Raw genomic sequence first — 16,498 nt, forward strand, 5'->3', positions numbered from 1 at the left:
ACGGAAAGGTGCTGCAGTGAGGCCAGCAAATGCCTTACCGGGACTCCCGGTGGAAGGTGGGGGTTTCACATGCCTCCTAGAGTTTCCACAGCAATTATTATCCCCTTGTAGTGCACAGTGGCCCTGACACTGACATCACATGGAGCAGTTTCTCAAGGATTTTCAACTCCAGGACGTGGGAAATTGGGATGGTTTTATGGTTTTACAAGTTGACCTGAGAATAAAGCATAAGGGCTTTGACCCTTAGGGCCTGTTTGTGGGAGCAAGGTTTTCATGTCCCCATCAGGATCAGTGAGGTCTGAGTTTTAAACCTGTGTTTATCTAGGGGCAGAGGTTAGAGGGCAATGTCAAAAACTGAAAACCACCTTGAAGGAGAATGGTCATTTTTTGCCTTTTCTTCCTCAGATGGGTATTCGTCATTCAGGTCAGGAGGGAAAACTAAAAAGGAGTGTGTGTACAAGTAAATCAGTAAGGCATCATTTCCCACGATAAATGCACTTGTATTCAACTATTGAGTTCCTATTATGAACCAGCGATTCTTCTAGACACTGGGACTATATTAGAGAGTAGAACAAAGTGTTGCCCTCATGGACCTTTCCTTCTCATAAGAGAAAACAGACAAATACTGCTTCAGGTGGTGATAGGTGCTAAGGAGGAAAATCAAGGTGAGGAGAATAGAGAGTATGGAGCCGCATATGATCAAGAAGGCATTTCCCATAAGGTGACACTTGAGAAAGACCTGAAGGATGTGAAGGAGCAAGTAATGTAGATATCTGGGGAAGAGAGTTCCTACACAAAGGGACCCAAAGGCAAAGGACAGGCAGGAGCATAGCTGGTGGGTTGGAGGAACAACTTGGAGGCCAGTGTGGCTGGAGCTGAATGAGAGAGAGAGAGGGAGTCATGGGACGGGAGGTCAGAGTCAGCTTAGAGCAGGACTGTACGTGGCTTTTTGAAACGGCTTTTGCCTTTTATTTTGAGAGAGGTGGAAAGCCAGGAAGGTTTTAAATGTTGAAAGATGACTCTGGCTACTGTGTGGAGAAGAAACTGAAGGGGGTCAAGGACAGAAGAAAGGAGACCACTTAGGAGGCTCTTCATTAAGGTCAGATTCTGGATGCATTTTGAGATAGCACTGACAGGATTTGTTGTTTGATTGGATGTCAGATGTGAAAGAAAGAAGATTCAAGGATGACACTGAAGTTTTTGTCTTGAGTTGCAGGAATGGAGTTGTTATTTACAGGAATGGGGAAGAGCAGGGTCCACAGAGTTTCTGATTTGACTAGTGGTTTTAACCTGTGGAGATTCAAGGAAGAAAATGTTTAACTTAGTCATTGGTTCCTTAATTTTTTCCATTCTCTCTGATGGTCTCATTTGTATTTGGGTCAATTCTATGACAGTTATTTCTCGGATAAGTACAATCCCAGTATTCTAACTTTTAGGGATCCTTACCTAGGCCTCTGTGATTCAGTGTGGGTAGAAGCTGTGGGTCCAAAAGAACCTTGGGATAAACTCGGTCTCTGGGAGCATCCTTCATTTCAGGTGCTATATTGGTGTCCTAAGGCTGCATAACAAGTTACCACAAACTGGGTGGTTTAAAACAACAGAAATTTATTTTTTCACAGTTCTGGAGGCTGAAAGTCCAAAATCAAGGTGTTGCAGGGCCATGCTCTCTGAAGGGTCTAGGGAAGACTCCTTCCTTTCTTCTTTCTAGCTTATGGTGGTTGTGGGCCATCCTTGGCGCCTTCCTAATCTTGCAGATGCAACCCTCCACTCTCTGCCTCTATCAGTGCATGGCATTTCCCCTGTGTATCCCTTTGTTTTTACGTGGCCTTCTTATAAGGACACTAATCATTGGATTTAGGGCCTGCCCTAATCTAGTATGACCTCATCTTAACTTGGTTACATCTGCAAAGACCGTATTTCCAAATAAGGTCACATTCACAGGTACCGGGGGTTAGGACTTCATCACGTCTTTTTGTGAGACACAGTTCAACCCACATCATGTGCTTTGGTCTGGGTTTGACTATGAGGGTCTTCTGGGCTTAGGTATGTTTGAGGATGAGACAGGAGCTATTAAAATACAGTTAGAAAGCAGGTCTGTGCTAGAGATGCCCCATCTGTTGGGATGAAAAAGAATTTTTTAATGTCCAGTAAGTATATTTAAACTAAAGATGTAAAGACAGGTTCATCATTATTTTTGAAACTTGAAGACTTTAGGATATGCAGTAGTAAAAATCATGAAAAAGTAATGCAACTGGAAGTGGAAGATAGAAGGAAGAGATGTGACAGAGTGAAGAATTATAAAGCTGAGAATTACAACCTGAATTTGATTGGCCAGAGGCCTGGGCAGTAGGGAGAAAAGCTCTTGCTGATGCTCCAAGTTTATGGTTTTGCTAGCTGGGGCAGCAAGTTGGCAGAGATGGAATGCAACAGACCTGGGCTACTGAGCACTGGCTGACTACTGCCAGGATAGAACCCCACTTGCTCCACAAGCCTTTTCCTTAGATTCCTACGGGTCTGGGACCCAAAAGGTGCCCAGAATGGTGCATGGCACTTGCTGTCTAGCTGCTGCACAACACATAGGACATGTACATTCTTCAGCTGTGTATCAGGAGTTACTAGTATTTCCCTCTTTTTTACTCACCACAAGTTGTTTATCAAAGGAAGTTTAAGTTCCCACTCTGATATCACAGTGATAGGACTGTATCAGGTTTAGCAGTGTAATTAAACAAATTTCCTCAGCCATGGAATTATCATGGTCACTATGAGTTTTTGTGGAGCTCCTGTTTTTTTGTAAGGAATTGTGTGCAAGTTGGACAGATGGGAGATGAGTAAAGAGATCGGGCTCTTTCTAGCCTTCAAGAAATTTGAAGTTAGAAGACAAATAGGAACCAGAGGTTCACGTAAGAACTATGATAAAGATTTGTGGGATTAGCAGATGCAAACTATTATGTATAGGATGGATAAACGGTGGGGTCCTGCTATGTAGCACAGGGAACTATGTTGTGTCCTATGATGGACCATGGTGGAGGGGAACATGAAAGAATATATATGTGTGTAGCTGGGTCACTTTGCTCTGCAGCAGAAATTGGCACAGCATTGTGAATCAACTGTACTTCAATAAAATTTTACTAAAAAATACTGTGGATGCCTCAGCATTTGGCATCTAAAGGAAACTATAAAGTCTCTAAATGTATCATTTAAAAAATATCTGGGGCTTGCCTGGTGGCGCAGTGGTTGAGAGTCTGTCTGCTAATGCAGGCGACACGGGTTCGAGCCCTGGTATGGGAGGATCCCACATGCCGCGGAGCAACTGGGCCCGTGAGCCACAACTGCTGAGCCTGCACGTCTGGAGCCTGTGCTCCGCAACAAGGGAAGCCGCGATAATGAGAGGCCTGTGCACCGCGATGAAGAGTGGCCCCCGCTTGCCGCAACTAGGGAAAGCCCTCGCACAGAAACAAAGACCCAACACAGCAAAAATAAATAAATTAGTTAATAAACTCCTACCCCCAACATCTTCTTTAAAAAAAAAAAAAATCTGGACAGAGAGTGGGAAAAATTAAGAGGCAGGGATATGTAGAAGGGGCACCTGAGAGGTTTACTGGTGAAGGCCTCAGGTAATAGAAGCACTTCATTCCATTTTCCTGTCTCAGAGGTTGGGGATCAGTTCCCAAGCAAGGCCTGAGACCAGGCTGCTTACCTGCCCTCTGCCCCAGCCTTTCCCTGGCTTTCCCAGGTCACCTGGGCACTTCAGTAGTCAAAGTGAACCCCCAGCTGCTTGGGTGAAGGGAGGAGGGGTGAGGGAAGGGCACTGGCTGCATCTGGGCTAGGGCTCTGCATTTCTGGCTCTAGTGTGGCTCAGTCACATGCACCCTGGGGAGAGGATTATTTTGAGTATTCCCCAAAAAGGGAGACTTCATTTCATGTCTGTTAAGTGGGAATGCAGCCACAACGGTGTCCTCAGGGCAGGGACCAGTGGTGAAGCCACCATACTTCTGGGGTGACCACAGGGCAAATAATGTACAGACACGATTTCCTTTGACTAATCTTTTGTTAATCCTGGTCCAGGTGTGGCTCCTGAAAGTGAAGTTCTTTGTCTTAAGTTGAGATTTTTAATTTAGGACGCAGATGGGGTAGGAGGTAAACTTCCAAAAGGTCTGTTTTACTCAGTGTGTCACTGTCCTGGATTCCTGGCAGGCAGCAGTTTCATTAGAAAAGCAGATTTCATCTTGACTCATCTGCCTTGGTGAGACGTGTGATGCAGCCTATCTATCATCTTGCTGGACAGAGCAGAGGGTATGCTGTCCATTTTGCAGCAGTGGCAGCTACAGGCGCCTGGCCTGGGCCATGGAAAACCTTGAGAGACAATCTGTTATGGGGCCAGAGCTTTGTCCTGGAATTTCCTGGCCTTTGTCTGTCTGGTATAACTTCATGTATCAAGATGCCTGTTTTTAGAGTCTACTTCCTTCTGGGGGAAGAGTGCTATTGCCATCCAGAGAGCACTCCTGCTTCCTGTACTGAGCAACCCCCTCCCTGTGCCCAGGGGTCGGGCTGGGGGAACACTCTGGGCAGGTGTGTATACTTGGCTCCCAATAGACAATAGGCTCCTGGAAGTCACTGGTCACAGAGAAGCCATACCATTGGGCATAGAAGCTGCATCTACCAACTTGGCACATTCCCCCTGGTCCTAACCCTTATTTCCTTCTCATATTGCAGCAGAAAAAATCCTACCTGGAGCGGAGTGTGAAGGAAGCTGAGGACAATATCCGGGAGATGCTGATGGCACGAAGGGCACAGTAGGAAGCCTCTAGGGAAGCTCTTCCCCCTGACCCCTGCCATTCCTGGCCAGGGGCCTGTATAGGGAAACTGCTTCTGCTCTGCCTGATGGACATTTTATCTGGATGGTCTGGTAACCCTATGTTTTATGCATCACCTGGAGCCCCTTTCAGATCCCATCCCTGTATTTTTTATCCTGGCTCTGCCTGCCACCCTTCTTCCCTGGGGGTGAGTCATGAACCCCCAGGAGAGGGAAGATGGGAGCCGGGACAGATAGGAGAGCTCTTCCTGGGCCTACGACTAGTCACACTGGTCAGACCAATAAAAGACATCTGTCCCACTCTGCTAAGTCTGCTTTTCTTGAGCTGATGGATGAGAACAGAGGATCAGAGAGGCAGAGGCTATCTCCGCCTCAGCTCCTCCCTGTTCTCCTCCAGGGCTGTGGGCCTGCTCCTTCTGCATTGAAGCCTTGCCTTCTTTTTTCTGTTCCTTTAGGTAAACCTCTCAACTTCTAAGCCTCCATGTAGTATGCAGATAAGGAAAAGGAGAGCAGGGCACAGCTGAATGAATGTAAGTGGACACAACAGTGGTGCCTCAGTGGCAGTCTGCCTAAAGATTCCTTTCCCACTTCCTCCCAAACACTGTAAAAGAAAATCTGGTAATAAACCAGCAGCACTCCAAGACGGTCTCCCTTTGGTCAGTTCATAGGGTGGACATTACAATCCTGAGGCCTCCTGGAGGCGTGGGGGCAGTGGTGTGCTGGCGCTGGCTCGGGAGAGCCAATTATTTAATTTTCAGGAATTTTGTTGCAAGCCAGTTGTTAAACAGTAGCCATTATTAAAAATTAAGTTTGTAAATTTACCATTATATTAAAAATAAGGTTAATAAGTATTTAGAACTTACCCCTTCCAAATTACTTTACTAAATTTAGCCATTATCTGTGTTTTTGAGGTGAGCAGTCTATTGTATCTGGATGGTGGAAAAACTGCATAGCAGTGCACTGCTGCCCTTGTCTTCCCAACTCCGTGTTCAGGATATCACGTTGGTAGCTTGAAATCCGCTACGGTGGGACCCACCATTTACTTCACAGAAATCAGGTGATGCTACAAAATCTTGGCTTTTTGTTTGTTTTTAAAGAGAGCTGGTAGTTATTTATCAGCACCTGGCTGATTCAGAGGGAAAGTGGGCAGACGAGGAGGTTAGGCAAGGAGCTGTCAACTATGCCTCTCAGGGATGGCCAGCTGAAGAAGGAAAATTAGATTTGCTGCTATGGTGGCTCAGCGCCACCCTGCGGCCAAAACTGAGATGGATGGTGTGGCTGACTAGTTTGTATTATGACAGCTCTCTTCTTTGTGTGTCAGTGGACAGGGGTTGGGTTCTGGGAGGGGACAGCAGGAAGAGAAAGCCTCAGGTCTCGACCTGAGCCCCAACTGTGGCTTCTCCTTCCAGAGCAGGCCCTGGGGCAGCCACAGTTACCAAGATGCCCTTTCCTATGCTCTGGGTAAAAGCCAGTGTGGCTCCTTGGTGAGTCCATATCTCAGTGGGACTAGGGAGAGAGAGAATGCTAGCTCGGTGAGGACTCCTTGACCTGGCTGAAGGACACCTGGCCTTGGACCCTGCCTTCCTAGTAGCAGCCAGGATGAAAAGGTAGATCGGCTCTTCATCATATACTGGACACTGGACAGTGGCTGAGAAACCCAGGGTTTAGATTGTATCTGGAATAACTGAGACAGTTGAAGTTTAGACAAATTTATTGAAACATACAGGGTGTTAGCAGAGAAATCATTCAGTGGTATGTATATCATGCCACTACCTTGAATGTATAATTTTAAAATTATAAATATATATTTTGTCACTAAGCCTTTGGCCAAAAAAATGAAAGTCATTTAGCACATTTGTGAAAGACCAATAAGAAATGGATTTGAACATTAAAAAGATCAAGTCACTGAATTAAACAGCAGCAACCCCTGCTAATCTAGAATCCCACTGCGTTGAAGGTAGAAGTGTCTGTGCAGAGCTAGTCATTGATTTCAGCAATCAGAAGAGATGGGGGCAGGCACGCTTGTTGGCGGTGGCGGCAGAGCTGGCAAGACAGGAGAGCCAGGGTCGTCAGGTGAGCATATCCCAGAGACAGCAGCAACAGAGGGCAGTCCAGCAGGCTGTGAGGCAGGTAGATGGGCCCAGGTCATCCCTTCTCTGGTCTTCCACCACATACACTGGATGGGGAAGGGGAGAGAGGGTGAAAATGAATGGGCACAAACCCCATGCTCTACAGGGCCAACACCTCCCAGACCAAGGGAGAGCTACATACAGCAGCTCAAAGCCACTGAGCAGACTTTGTGCAGCCTTTCCACTTATGCAGTCTTGGGTGGTGAATGGAGGAAGGGTGGCTCAACTACTTTCCCTCCTCCTCCTAAGGACATTCATCCCTGCAGGAGGGCAAGCACTAGGGAACCTAACCAGTGGCCCCACCAAGGCAGCCAGTTAAGTAAGAAATGTCCATTGCTCTCTGGCCAGAGTTGGCTAACCCTACTTGGTTTATAAACCAGGTAGCACTCTGTCCCGAATCCTACAGGGGAACTGGGGGGCATTTCTTTAGATACATCTAAGCCATCTCCCAAGAGCAAGAGAGTAAGTAAAATCTCCTAAAAAGGGGGCTTTAGGCTTTAAAAGATTAACCAAGAATCTTGGTTTTCATACCTGGCCAATGCAGTATGTGCTCCAGCCTCTAAACTTTTGCACAAAGCAATGTGGTAGGCAGGATGAAAACCTAGGCAAGTGGGAGGCTATGGCTGGAGCCTGGTACTCTTGCGTTTCCCCAGAATGGAGTAGGAAATCTGAGCCCTGTCAGGGCTAAGCGCTGTATTAAGAGATCTGAGTGCCAAACAAATCCCCAGATCAAGAAGGACCCCCAACCACCCTTTACTCGTGAGCTGTGGCTCACGTCAGCCTCGCTTCCCATTAGAATGTCTGATGGTTGACCTTGGCCTCAAAGGATCTGCAGGCACTTTTAAGAAAATCTCAAAACAACCATCACCAAACTCAGTAATAAGCAGTAAGGATCTTAAACTTTTTGAAAGTTCATGAATACATGAATCTTATAAATTAAACCAGTCCTTTGGCATCTTTTAGTTCTATTTTTGTGTATCTATTTTTATACCTCCTCTCTTGGCAACTCTTTTCTCTAGAGCCTGGTATAGTAAGTAGCTAGAACACGCTGGGTTTAGTGTGAGCTTGCCCAGGTTCTGTTGTATCAGCCGCCCTCCACAGAGACATCCCCTTTCCCTTCTCTCACGGCACAGGTCTAATCTCAGCCTGTTTTCATTTGGCCCCTCTCAACACAGACAAAGTTGTTCAGGGTCTGGGAGACAAGACCCACCACCAGGCAAGCCTAGTCAAAGAGGAGGTGACAACCCATTTATTTTTCTGAGGTCTGGTAAGGCACATTACTTGACTTAGTCTTAAGAGTAACTTTGAGATACCATCATTCCCATTTCACAGGTAAGGATCAAGACTTAAGAGAGGTAAGTCTCTTGTTCAGCACAGGACCAGCCAGAGGCAGGATGTGAATTCAGGCCCCAACTGGGTAGCATAGGGACCAGGAGCACAGGGGTGAACAGGCTCCAGGACAGTCCTCTCTCACTCTAGCCGGAGCCCACCCCACCCACTGAAGGCCTGGGCACTCCAAACTCTGGGATCACCACAGCAGGGTGTCACCTGCCACCTGCCCAAGTTCCCAGCCTCCCATGATCATGCATGGGTAGTGTTGGACAGGGAAACTGAGAACACAGTTGGCTGTGGACGCCCTTGAATAATCTTTTGCTGTATTCTCCTTGCCACTCTGCTGCCCCTGGGACATAAAGTCCCCCTCCTCTGCCAGCTCTGGAAACAGCCTGTTTAGCCCAGGCCTGAGACCCAGCCCGAGGCTGGGTTGCTATGTGCCAGGTCCTGCAGTCTCTCTTAAACTGGCGTTTACAGAGGTGCTCACGATGTGCCTGGACCTGGACCTGTGCTGAGGGCCTTTCAGCACCACTTGATCTTCACAACCCTGTGGGACACCTGTCTCCTCACTGCTTCCCCTGCTCCCAGCCCTTCTTCCTCTCAAAACCACTGAACCTCAGGTAACTTAGGGAAACAAAAATGTCCCAGTCTTCCTTCCTGTATCACCTTTCTCCATTAGTCAAGTTTGTCCTTGCCAGGGCTTATTTCACCTGCCATACTCCACAACCTGGGGCAGTAGAGACTGAGCTGATTACTCCCTGACAGTGCTTACAGAGGTTAGAAATAATGAGTCTGGCTACAGAACAGAGGACTTCAAGCCAGAGGGCTGCATCAACCTTGACAGGGGTAGTTAGTGCTGTACATACCTTAGAAACCCGAGTCATGTATTTGCTGGAGCACCGAGTCTTCCAAATCCCTTATGACTTTTTCCCTTGCATTAGCTGAGGACAGAACCTATGCTTCCAGACTGTTGAGAAGATGGGGGTGGAAGAGTGCGTGTGTGGGAGGGTAGGTGTGGAGGTAGGAGTGACTTGTGTTTTCCTTGCTTTTCTTTCCATCACCAAAAGCAGGGATGACTGGCCCAGGAGAAAGCTCTGAGAAAGGCCTCACAGTTCCTCACAGCATGCGCTGTGGGACCCAGAAATTGCATATTTTACAACTGTATCTGCCTAGATACCCTGCTTACCTGCAGAGTCTGAGGTACTGCACCTTTAGAGGGTGCCTGCTGCACTGAGCTGCAGGCCTAGTCTGCCCCAGGACACCACCCCACCCTGGGGCTTCTGCTAATCTGCCACCTGTCCCCATCCCTGCCACCCAGTAGGTGAATCTGCCTGAAAGCTCCCATACTGCCCTGGCTGAGCCGTTAGGATACACCTGAGTGCATGAGTCCTGGGCCATGACAGCCTCCCTGGGTACTTGAAGCCAGGGGACTGTGTACACCACAGCTTTTCTGGTGGTACTGGTTACCCAGCAGGAGCTGGGTCAGAGATGATTCTAATACAGGTGTTTCCACGCCCAGGCCACATGGGCCTTCCTGGCAACTGGCCTATACTGGCAAGCTGGGCAGGACCATGGTTATGTAATATGTTAATCATTAAGGGAAGCTGGATCAACAACAGAAACGGTACTATCTGACTTTTCTGTAATCTAGAATTACTCCAAAATAAAAAATTTTTTTTTTCTTTTAAAGGAGGAAAGAAATCGAGAGGGATCAAAAGTGCAATGGGTGGAGTTGGGAGCAGTCAGTGCCCAGTGGGGAGCAGAGGGTCTGGTGTCTGCAGAGGCTACTCACGTTGAGTGCCTACTTAGGGATTAAGTGCCCCCTTGTGGCCAGCCTGGGGACAGGCTGGGCTCCAGCTCCTTCTGATGCAGGCAGGGCTTTACAGATTGGCTCACACACATATCAGCCCAAAGGCTAACCATCCCATTTCCTATCTAGTGTCTCAGGAGCCAAGACCACCCTATTCAACCAGTGCCGGGAGCCTGTGCCCTGGTCCCAGGCAAGGGACTGAAGGGACTCTCCATTTCCAGAAAACTGGTTGAGTTGGAGATCAGGTCCAGGGGTCCTTCACCAGCTTGTCTTTCTTGCCTCACACAGCCCTTTGGTACCAACCTTCAGTGTTCTCAGCCCCAGCCCAGGGGTGGGGCCTACAGAGGGCCAGGTATTCAGAGCTTTGCCGTGTGAATGCAAGTGCAAAGGTGGTGGTGGTGGTGAAGGGCATTGGGGGAATGTGCAGGGAGAGGTGTCTGAGCATATAGATCTGACTCAGATGCCCAGACTAGGTCATAAAGACCCAGGTAGGTCTTGGGTGCAGAACCTGTGGGAAGCTGAGCAGATTCTGGAAGAGGCTCCCCATCTGCCTTCTTGCCTCTCTGCTGGAAGCAGAGAAGACAGATGCAAGATGCTTAGAGGTATGCATCCCCCTGTGCCCAACTGCCCACCAAGCCCTGGGGTGTTCTCCAGGGCCACCAGCCACACCAACCAGCAGTCCCAAATTCTAGGACAACCATATTGTACAACCCCAGGGGGGCCATTCACATGGGCTACTGGTTCTGGGCAGGCAGTGGGCAAGTGGGGCTCCAGACCACACAGGGACCTGGGCAGAAATGTGAGCAGAGGCTTACTCTGCTAAAGGCTCCAGTTCCTCAGTCAGCCCCATCAGCCCCATCAGCCCCATCAGCCCCATCCTGGAATCTGAAACCTTTTCTTGCTCAGCTCAGACATTTTAAATGATTAATCAAGGGCTTTGAAGTGGTAATTGAGCCTTATTAGGCCATTCTTACTTGTCTCTGCATCTGTGCACAGTCCCAACCCAGAGAGCTAGTAAGGAGAAGCAAACAAAAAGATGGGCTTCCCAGAGAGTTCTGACGTCTGGGACCTTCTTGCTCCGGGAGCTAATTAAGGAAGCTACACCTTGGCCTCTTGTGACCAAGACCAGTGATGGGCACCCAAGCTGCTTCTCTACTAAGACCACCACAGCCAGAGCACCTCCCCGAAGTGCCCCCAGTGGAGATGACAGCTTTGCCAGAGGCAGGAGGCCTGTAGTCACCCCATCTTCTAAACCAGCATCCAAACCAACAGAAGGCCAGCCTTCCAGGAGGTATCAGAGGCTGCCAAACAGCCCTCCTACTGCTCAGACCAGAGGTAGAAGAGAGGGAAGGATCTTTCCACATCTTAGGAATAAGTAAAATCTCAGGAAAGCCATAGGATGGTTCCTGCCCCTTCCATGCAGGGGCAGAGAGGAGAACACACAGCTTGCTGAGGATGCACTTCAGCTTTCCTTGGGTGTGCACGTGCAGTGGGATCATTTATTACTCAAGAACAAGGGGGTTGCACTGGTGAGAAAAGGTGCCCTAAAGGCAGTGCCACTTGCTCTGAAGGCCATGAGCACCAGGTAAATATACAGAGGGGGGACAGTGAGGGGGTGAAGGTTGGCCGGGAATAGTAGAAGCAATCAAGGGCGTGTAGTTTTCACTGGAGTCTAGAGGTTAAGAGCAGGAGAGGTGAGGAATATCTTCCACTTTCCTGTTCCTCCACAGGTAGAGGAGGGATACGGGGCTGGCAGCACTGGCACAGCCTTGGCCCAGGCTCTGCGACAGCAGCTGCCTTTGCCTGCTCAGTTCTGGACCTTCCCCAGGCCACCTCGGCCTCACTGCCCTCACTACCACCTCCGGAGAGTGGGCCCAAGCCTCTTTCTTCCCAGGCTCAGTCACAGGCCAGCTTGTACCTTAGCCCTCTCCAACCCGATCAGTTTTATGAACAGTAGACCTGATAGTAAAATTGTTTCATAAACAACAAAAACGGTTAAGTGCGTTTGGACATGTCATACCAGTCTGGTAAGTATGACTGGACTGCCACCACCTCCTGTGGCCCTATGCTTGGGCTAGACCTGCTGGGCCACTGGGACAGAAGTGGTTGTAGAAGCTGGGACAACTGAGAACATCCTAGATGCTAGAACTGCGAATGAAACTGCCTTGGAGATCATGTGGCCAGTCATTTTTTGGTAAGAAAAGAATGCTGGGGCTTCCCTGGTGGCGCAGTGGTTGAGAGTCTGCCTGCCGATGCAGGGGACGCGGGTTCGTGCCCCGGTCCGGGAAGATCCCACATGCTGCGGAGTGGCTGGGCCCGTGAGCCATGACCGCTGAGCCTGTGCGTCCGGAGCCTGTGCTCCGCGATGGGAGAGGCCACAACAGTGAGAGGCCCGCGTACCGCAAAAAAAAAAAAAAAAAAAAAAAAAAAAGAATGCTGAGCCCAAAGACGGGAGGTGGTAACTGAGGTCGCATAGTGAATTAAAGGTATGTCCTGGCCTATCACCCAGCCCTCTTGCCTCCTGGCCCAGTGCTCTCTGCACATCAAGATTAGGCTCACTAGTAAGTCAGAAAGAGAAAAATAAATACCGTAGGCTAACACATATATATGGAATCTAAAAAAAAAACAAATACCGTAGGCTAACACACATATATATGGAATCTAAAAAAAAAAAGATGGTTCTGAAGAACCTAGGGGCAGGACAGGAATAAAGACGTAGAGAGTGGACTTGAGGACACGGGGAGGGGGAAGGGTAAGGGGACAAAGTGAGAGAGCCTTTACATTTGGTACACTACCAAATGTAAAATAGATAGCTAGTGGGAAGCAGCTGCATAGCACGGGGAAATCAGCTCCGTGTGACCACCTAGAGGGGTGGGTTAGGGAGGGAGATGCAAGAGGGAGGGGATATGGGCATGTAAGTATAGGTATAGCTGATTCACTTTGTTATACAGCGGAAACTAACACACCATTGCAAAGCAATTATACTCCAATAAAGATGTTAAAAAAAAAAGATTAGGCTCACTTTAAATCAGCAGCCTGGCTGCAAGTGACCTGAAACGTGTGTGGACAGGTGAAAGGCCTCGCCTCTGTTGCCTGGTTCTCCCTTGAAATCCACTGTCTTTGTGGGAGAGCAAGATCCAGCCCTCACCCTACTCCACAGTGTGTCCGAAAGGGAGGGCAGAATGGACCTGGTCCAGCAGTCAACTGGGAGACGGAGTGAATTTCAGGGTCCCTCCTGGCAACCACTCGGTGGGTGTGTTGGCCCAGAACAAGGCACCTCCTGGGGGTGGGGTGTAGCTGGAACATCCCCCTCAATCTACTTCAGACTTTCCTTGGGCACCCCACCACTTGAATTGCTTTATTATCTAAGGACAAGAGCTATGTACATGGGCTCTGGAGGGGCACTGCCCAAGTGACGGTCAGCTTCCCCATGCCCCAGCCTTCACACTTGTGAAGTGGTGGGAGGAAGCAGTGCCTAAGAGCCTATGTTTTGTGACAAAAACATAAGAATGTAAAGTGCTTGGCCCAGGGCCTGCCATGGAGTGAAGGAGGGAGGACTTAATGGGAACCACAATGTGATGACATCCTACAGAAAAAAAATCACCAGAAATCTGTTTTCTTATTCTGAGTCTGTGTGCGGGGAGGGGTTCCTCCAACCAATCCATATTCGGATTGGTATTCATATGTGTGGCACCAAATCATCACAGGATGACAAAAGCAGAGGAACTGGCAGTCCACATGAAGCACAGCTGCTCAGAAATGGGGAAGGAGACAACCCAGGGGAGAAGCAAGGGGCTGTGTGTGTATCGGGGGCTAGGAAGGCGGAATACAAACAACTTTAGCTGTTGAGGCGCCTCAAGAGAATAGGGTGAAATATTTGGAAACATCCCATTTCCTTAGGTAAAGGGAGTAAAGAAACCCTCATACATACACATGTGAGCATTTGCTTGGACGTGATGAGTCTATGGCTAGCATTAAGACAACGCAGACACCAAGGCCAGTAGAAGAACATAATATGAAAGAGAACAGTCAACAAGGGATGTACACATTAAAAAGACTTAAAACTGAAGAGTAGGGTGTTTCTCCTTACACCTTAAAGCCAGTCAAATGTGATCAGTTCACAACTCAAAACCTCGAAAATTCCAGCAGGACGGGTGGTCTTGTTCATTGAATTTCAGGAAAAGGACTAAATTCTCTGGGGATAAGAGAGTCTCTTTCGAGAAACAGTTCCCTCCAATCTGTTTTTTAGTCTAGGAAATGTGCAGAAATGGGGTAAAGGAGCTGATAGCGTTTTCTGCCCACCGTCACAAAACATTAAAGTGAAAGGACCATACTCCTCCCACCTCCCAAATGGAGATGCCACAGAAGGCAAGAAGGTTGCTGAGGAGCTTGAACAGGGTGTGTGACCGCACGAATGCCACCTCTTCGTCACGCGGAACTCAATGCGATGCTGGAAGTTGCCAGTTTGGGTGTGTGTGGCTGGAGATCTAGTAGTGCTCGGTACTTTCCAGTAAAGGCCATGCTGTTCTACAAGCAGGAGATTGGAACTCACTCACCCCACTTACATAACAGAAAAAATAAAGGCTTGTTTTTTTACCCTGTACTGACAGAAGAGGTCAAGACCAGGGCCTGCAGACCAGAGCTGAGAGGTCCTGGCTCTATTCTGCCATAGCCGGGTGACTTCGGGTTAAGTCACTTGACTTCTTAGAGCCCCTGCATCCTCCTCCATAGGAAGGAAAGAGAGTTTGGGAAGCTACTGCCTTAGATGACATGGGAAAATGGGATGAGGACAAAAGTGAATATCATTATTAAGATGGGACAGGGCTTCCCTGGTGGTGCAGTGGTTGAGAGTCCGCCTGCCGATGCAGGGGACACGGGTTCGTGACCCGGTCCGGGAAGATCCCACATGCCGCGGAGCGGCTGGGCCCGTGAGCCATGGCCGCTGAGCCTGCGCCTCCGGAGCCTGTGCTTCGCAACGGGAGAGGCCACAACAGTGAGAGGCCCGCGTACCGCAAAAAAAAAAAAAAAAAGGGGGGGGGACAAAAAAAATCTCAATTTACAAACAGCCAAGTTTCACCATGGGATGAGATCATATAGTACATTTCAAACGTTATCTTTCATAATTTGATAGACATTCCACTGTTAATGTTCATAGAGCTAAAGACCTAAGAGGTGCCAGGCATTCCAGTTCAGCCTCTACAACTTGTTTGCTGGCCCAGCAGCACGCACAGAGCTTGGTCTTGACCACACAGCCACAGGGAGCGGCCCAGGCCCAGGAGCGGGCAGGGCTGGCACATCCACAGAAATGCCACAGGCTGACACGAGGGCCCAGCGGCTTGGGGGTGGGGTGCTCTATCCAGATGAGCTTATACAATGAAAAACTTAGATAATTTTAGGGTTTTTTTGGTAAATCTGAGGAGATAACCAAGAACTGCTGCTTCCGCTGATGAGAAAAAGTGACCAAAAGGGAAACTCAAATGGTTGGCTAGGGTGACAGAAGACTTCAGCAAGTAATCTCATATACCCTGAGGCGAAGAGACAGAACAGCCAGTGTTAGTTTGGAGAATAGAAAGCAGCTTTTCTTTTATCCTTAAGTCAGCCAAGAGACTGGGGAGGGGCCTGAAGAACAATGATGGGAGGACACAGGGTGAGGATGTGTGCAGCGCTCCCTCAGCACCCGCTTTTCCTCTCCAAGTCTGCCTGTGCCATTGCCTCAGACCACAGGAACAACGGGTGTGAGCTGGGGAAGGTCAAACAGATGAGCATGGGAAACCCTGATGTCATGGGTAGTGTTACTACAGCAGAAAGGAGGAAGCAGTTCATTATCTCATGACGTATCATGAATATACTTCTAATGTGGCTGTTTGTTTGAGAAATAAATGAGTGAGGCTGTTATGCCAGGCAGAAGAAATTAAGGAAAATCTAGAGAAACAATCGGATCATGCCCAATACAGGACAGTTCTATGACCCTGTGGCAGAGGTGTAAAGAGCCCGAGGCAGGGAGATTCCTCTAATGACTGGCAAGTCTTGCTCTACCTGCTCAGGAGAGAGACAGATGGAGACCAAGGTTGTGAATGATGGTGGCTGACCTGTCCTAGAGCATGACCTGGCCCACAAGCCCCTCAATGTACTGGTCATCTTTTCATGGCTGTTCCTGCCCAATTCGATGTAGACATACCTCATTACCGCCAAACTTCAAAAGACACCAATATAATCAATCATAAGCTGGAATAATCACAACATAGCAAATGAAGGAGCAGGCAGGCTGCCTTGCTTCTTTAGAGGTTATGGCACATAAGAGGGAACAAGTCATGCCATTTAAATACCCACCAGGCCTTCTAATCATAATCCCAGCAGTATTTTTTGTAGATAAGCCGATTCTGAAATTTATGGAAAGGCAAGATAACTAAAATA

General features: G+C 48.5%; 2 protein-coding genes across 2 annotated transcripts in view; one reads left to right on the top strand and one right to left on the bottom strand.

Annotated features, from left to right (window-relative positions):
- Nucleotides 1–5,598, top strand: part of PFDN1 (prefoldin subunit 1) — a 60,837-nt gene extending 55,239 nt beyond the window's left edge. Inside the window, exon 4 of the mRNA XM_082836889.1 lies at nt 4,714–5,598. Coding sequence (XP_082693015.1) covers nt 4,714–4,797 — 84 coding nt within the window. The 3' untranslated portion in view covers nt 4,798–5,598. The remainder of the gene's footprint in view (nt 1–4,713) is intronic.
- Nucleotides 5,599–6,506: 908 nt separating this feature from the next.
- Nucleotides 6,507–16,498, bottom strand: part of CYSTM1 (cysteine rich transmembrane module containing 1) — a 66,309-nt gene continuing 56,317 nt past the window's right edge. Inside the window, exon 3 of the mRNA XM_082836890.1 lies at nt 6,507–6,989. Within this exon, the coding sequence (XP_082693016.1) occupies nt 6,883–6,989 (107 nt within the window). The 3' untranslated portion in view covers nt 6,507–6,882. The remainder of the gene's footprint in view (nt 6,990–16,498) is intronic.

This window comes from Leucopleurus acutus (genome assembly GCF_964270905.1).
Source record: "Leucopleurus acutus genome assembly, chromosome: 3".
Taxonomy (NCBI): domain Eukaryota; kingdom Metazoa; phylum Chordata; class Mammalia; order Artiodactyla; family Delphinidae; genus Leucopleurus; species Leucopleurus acutus.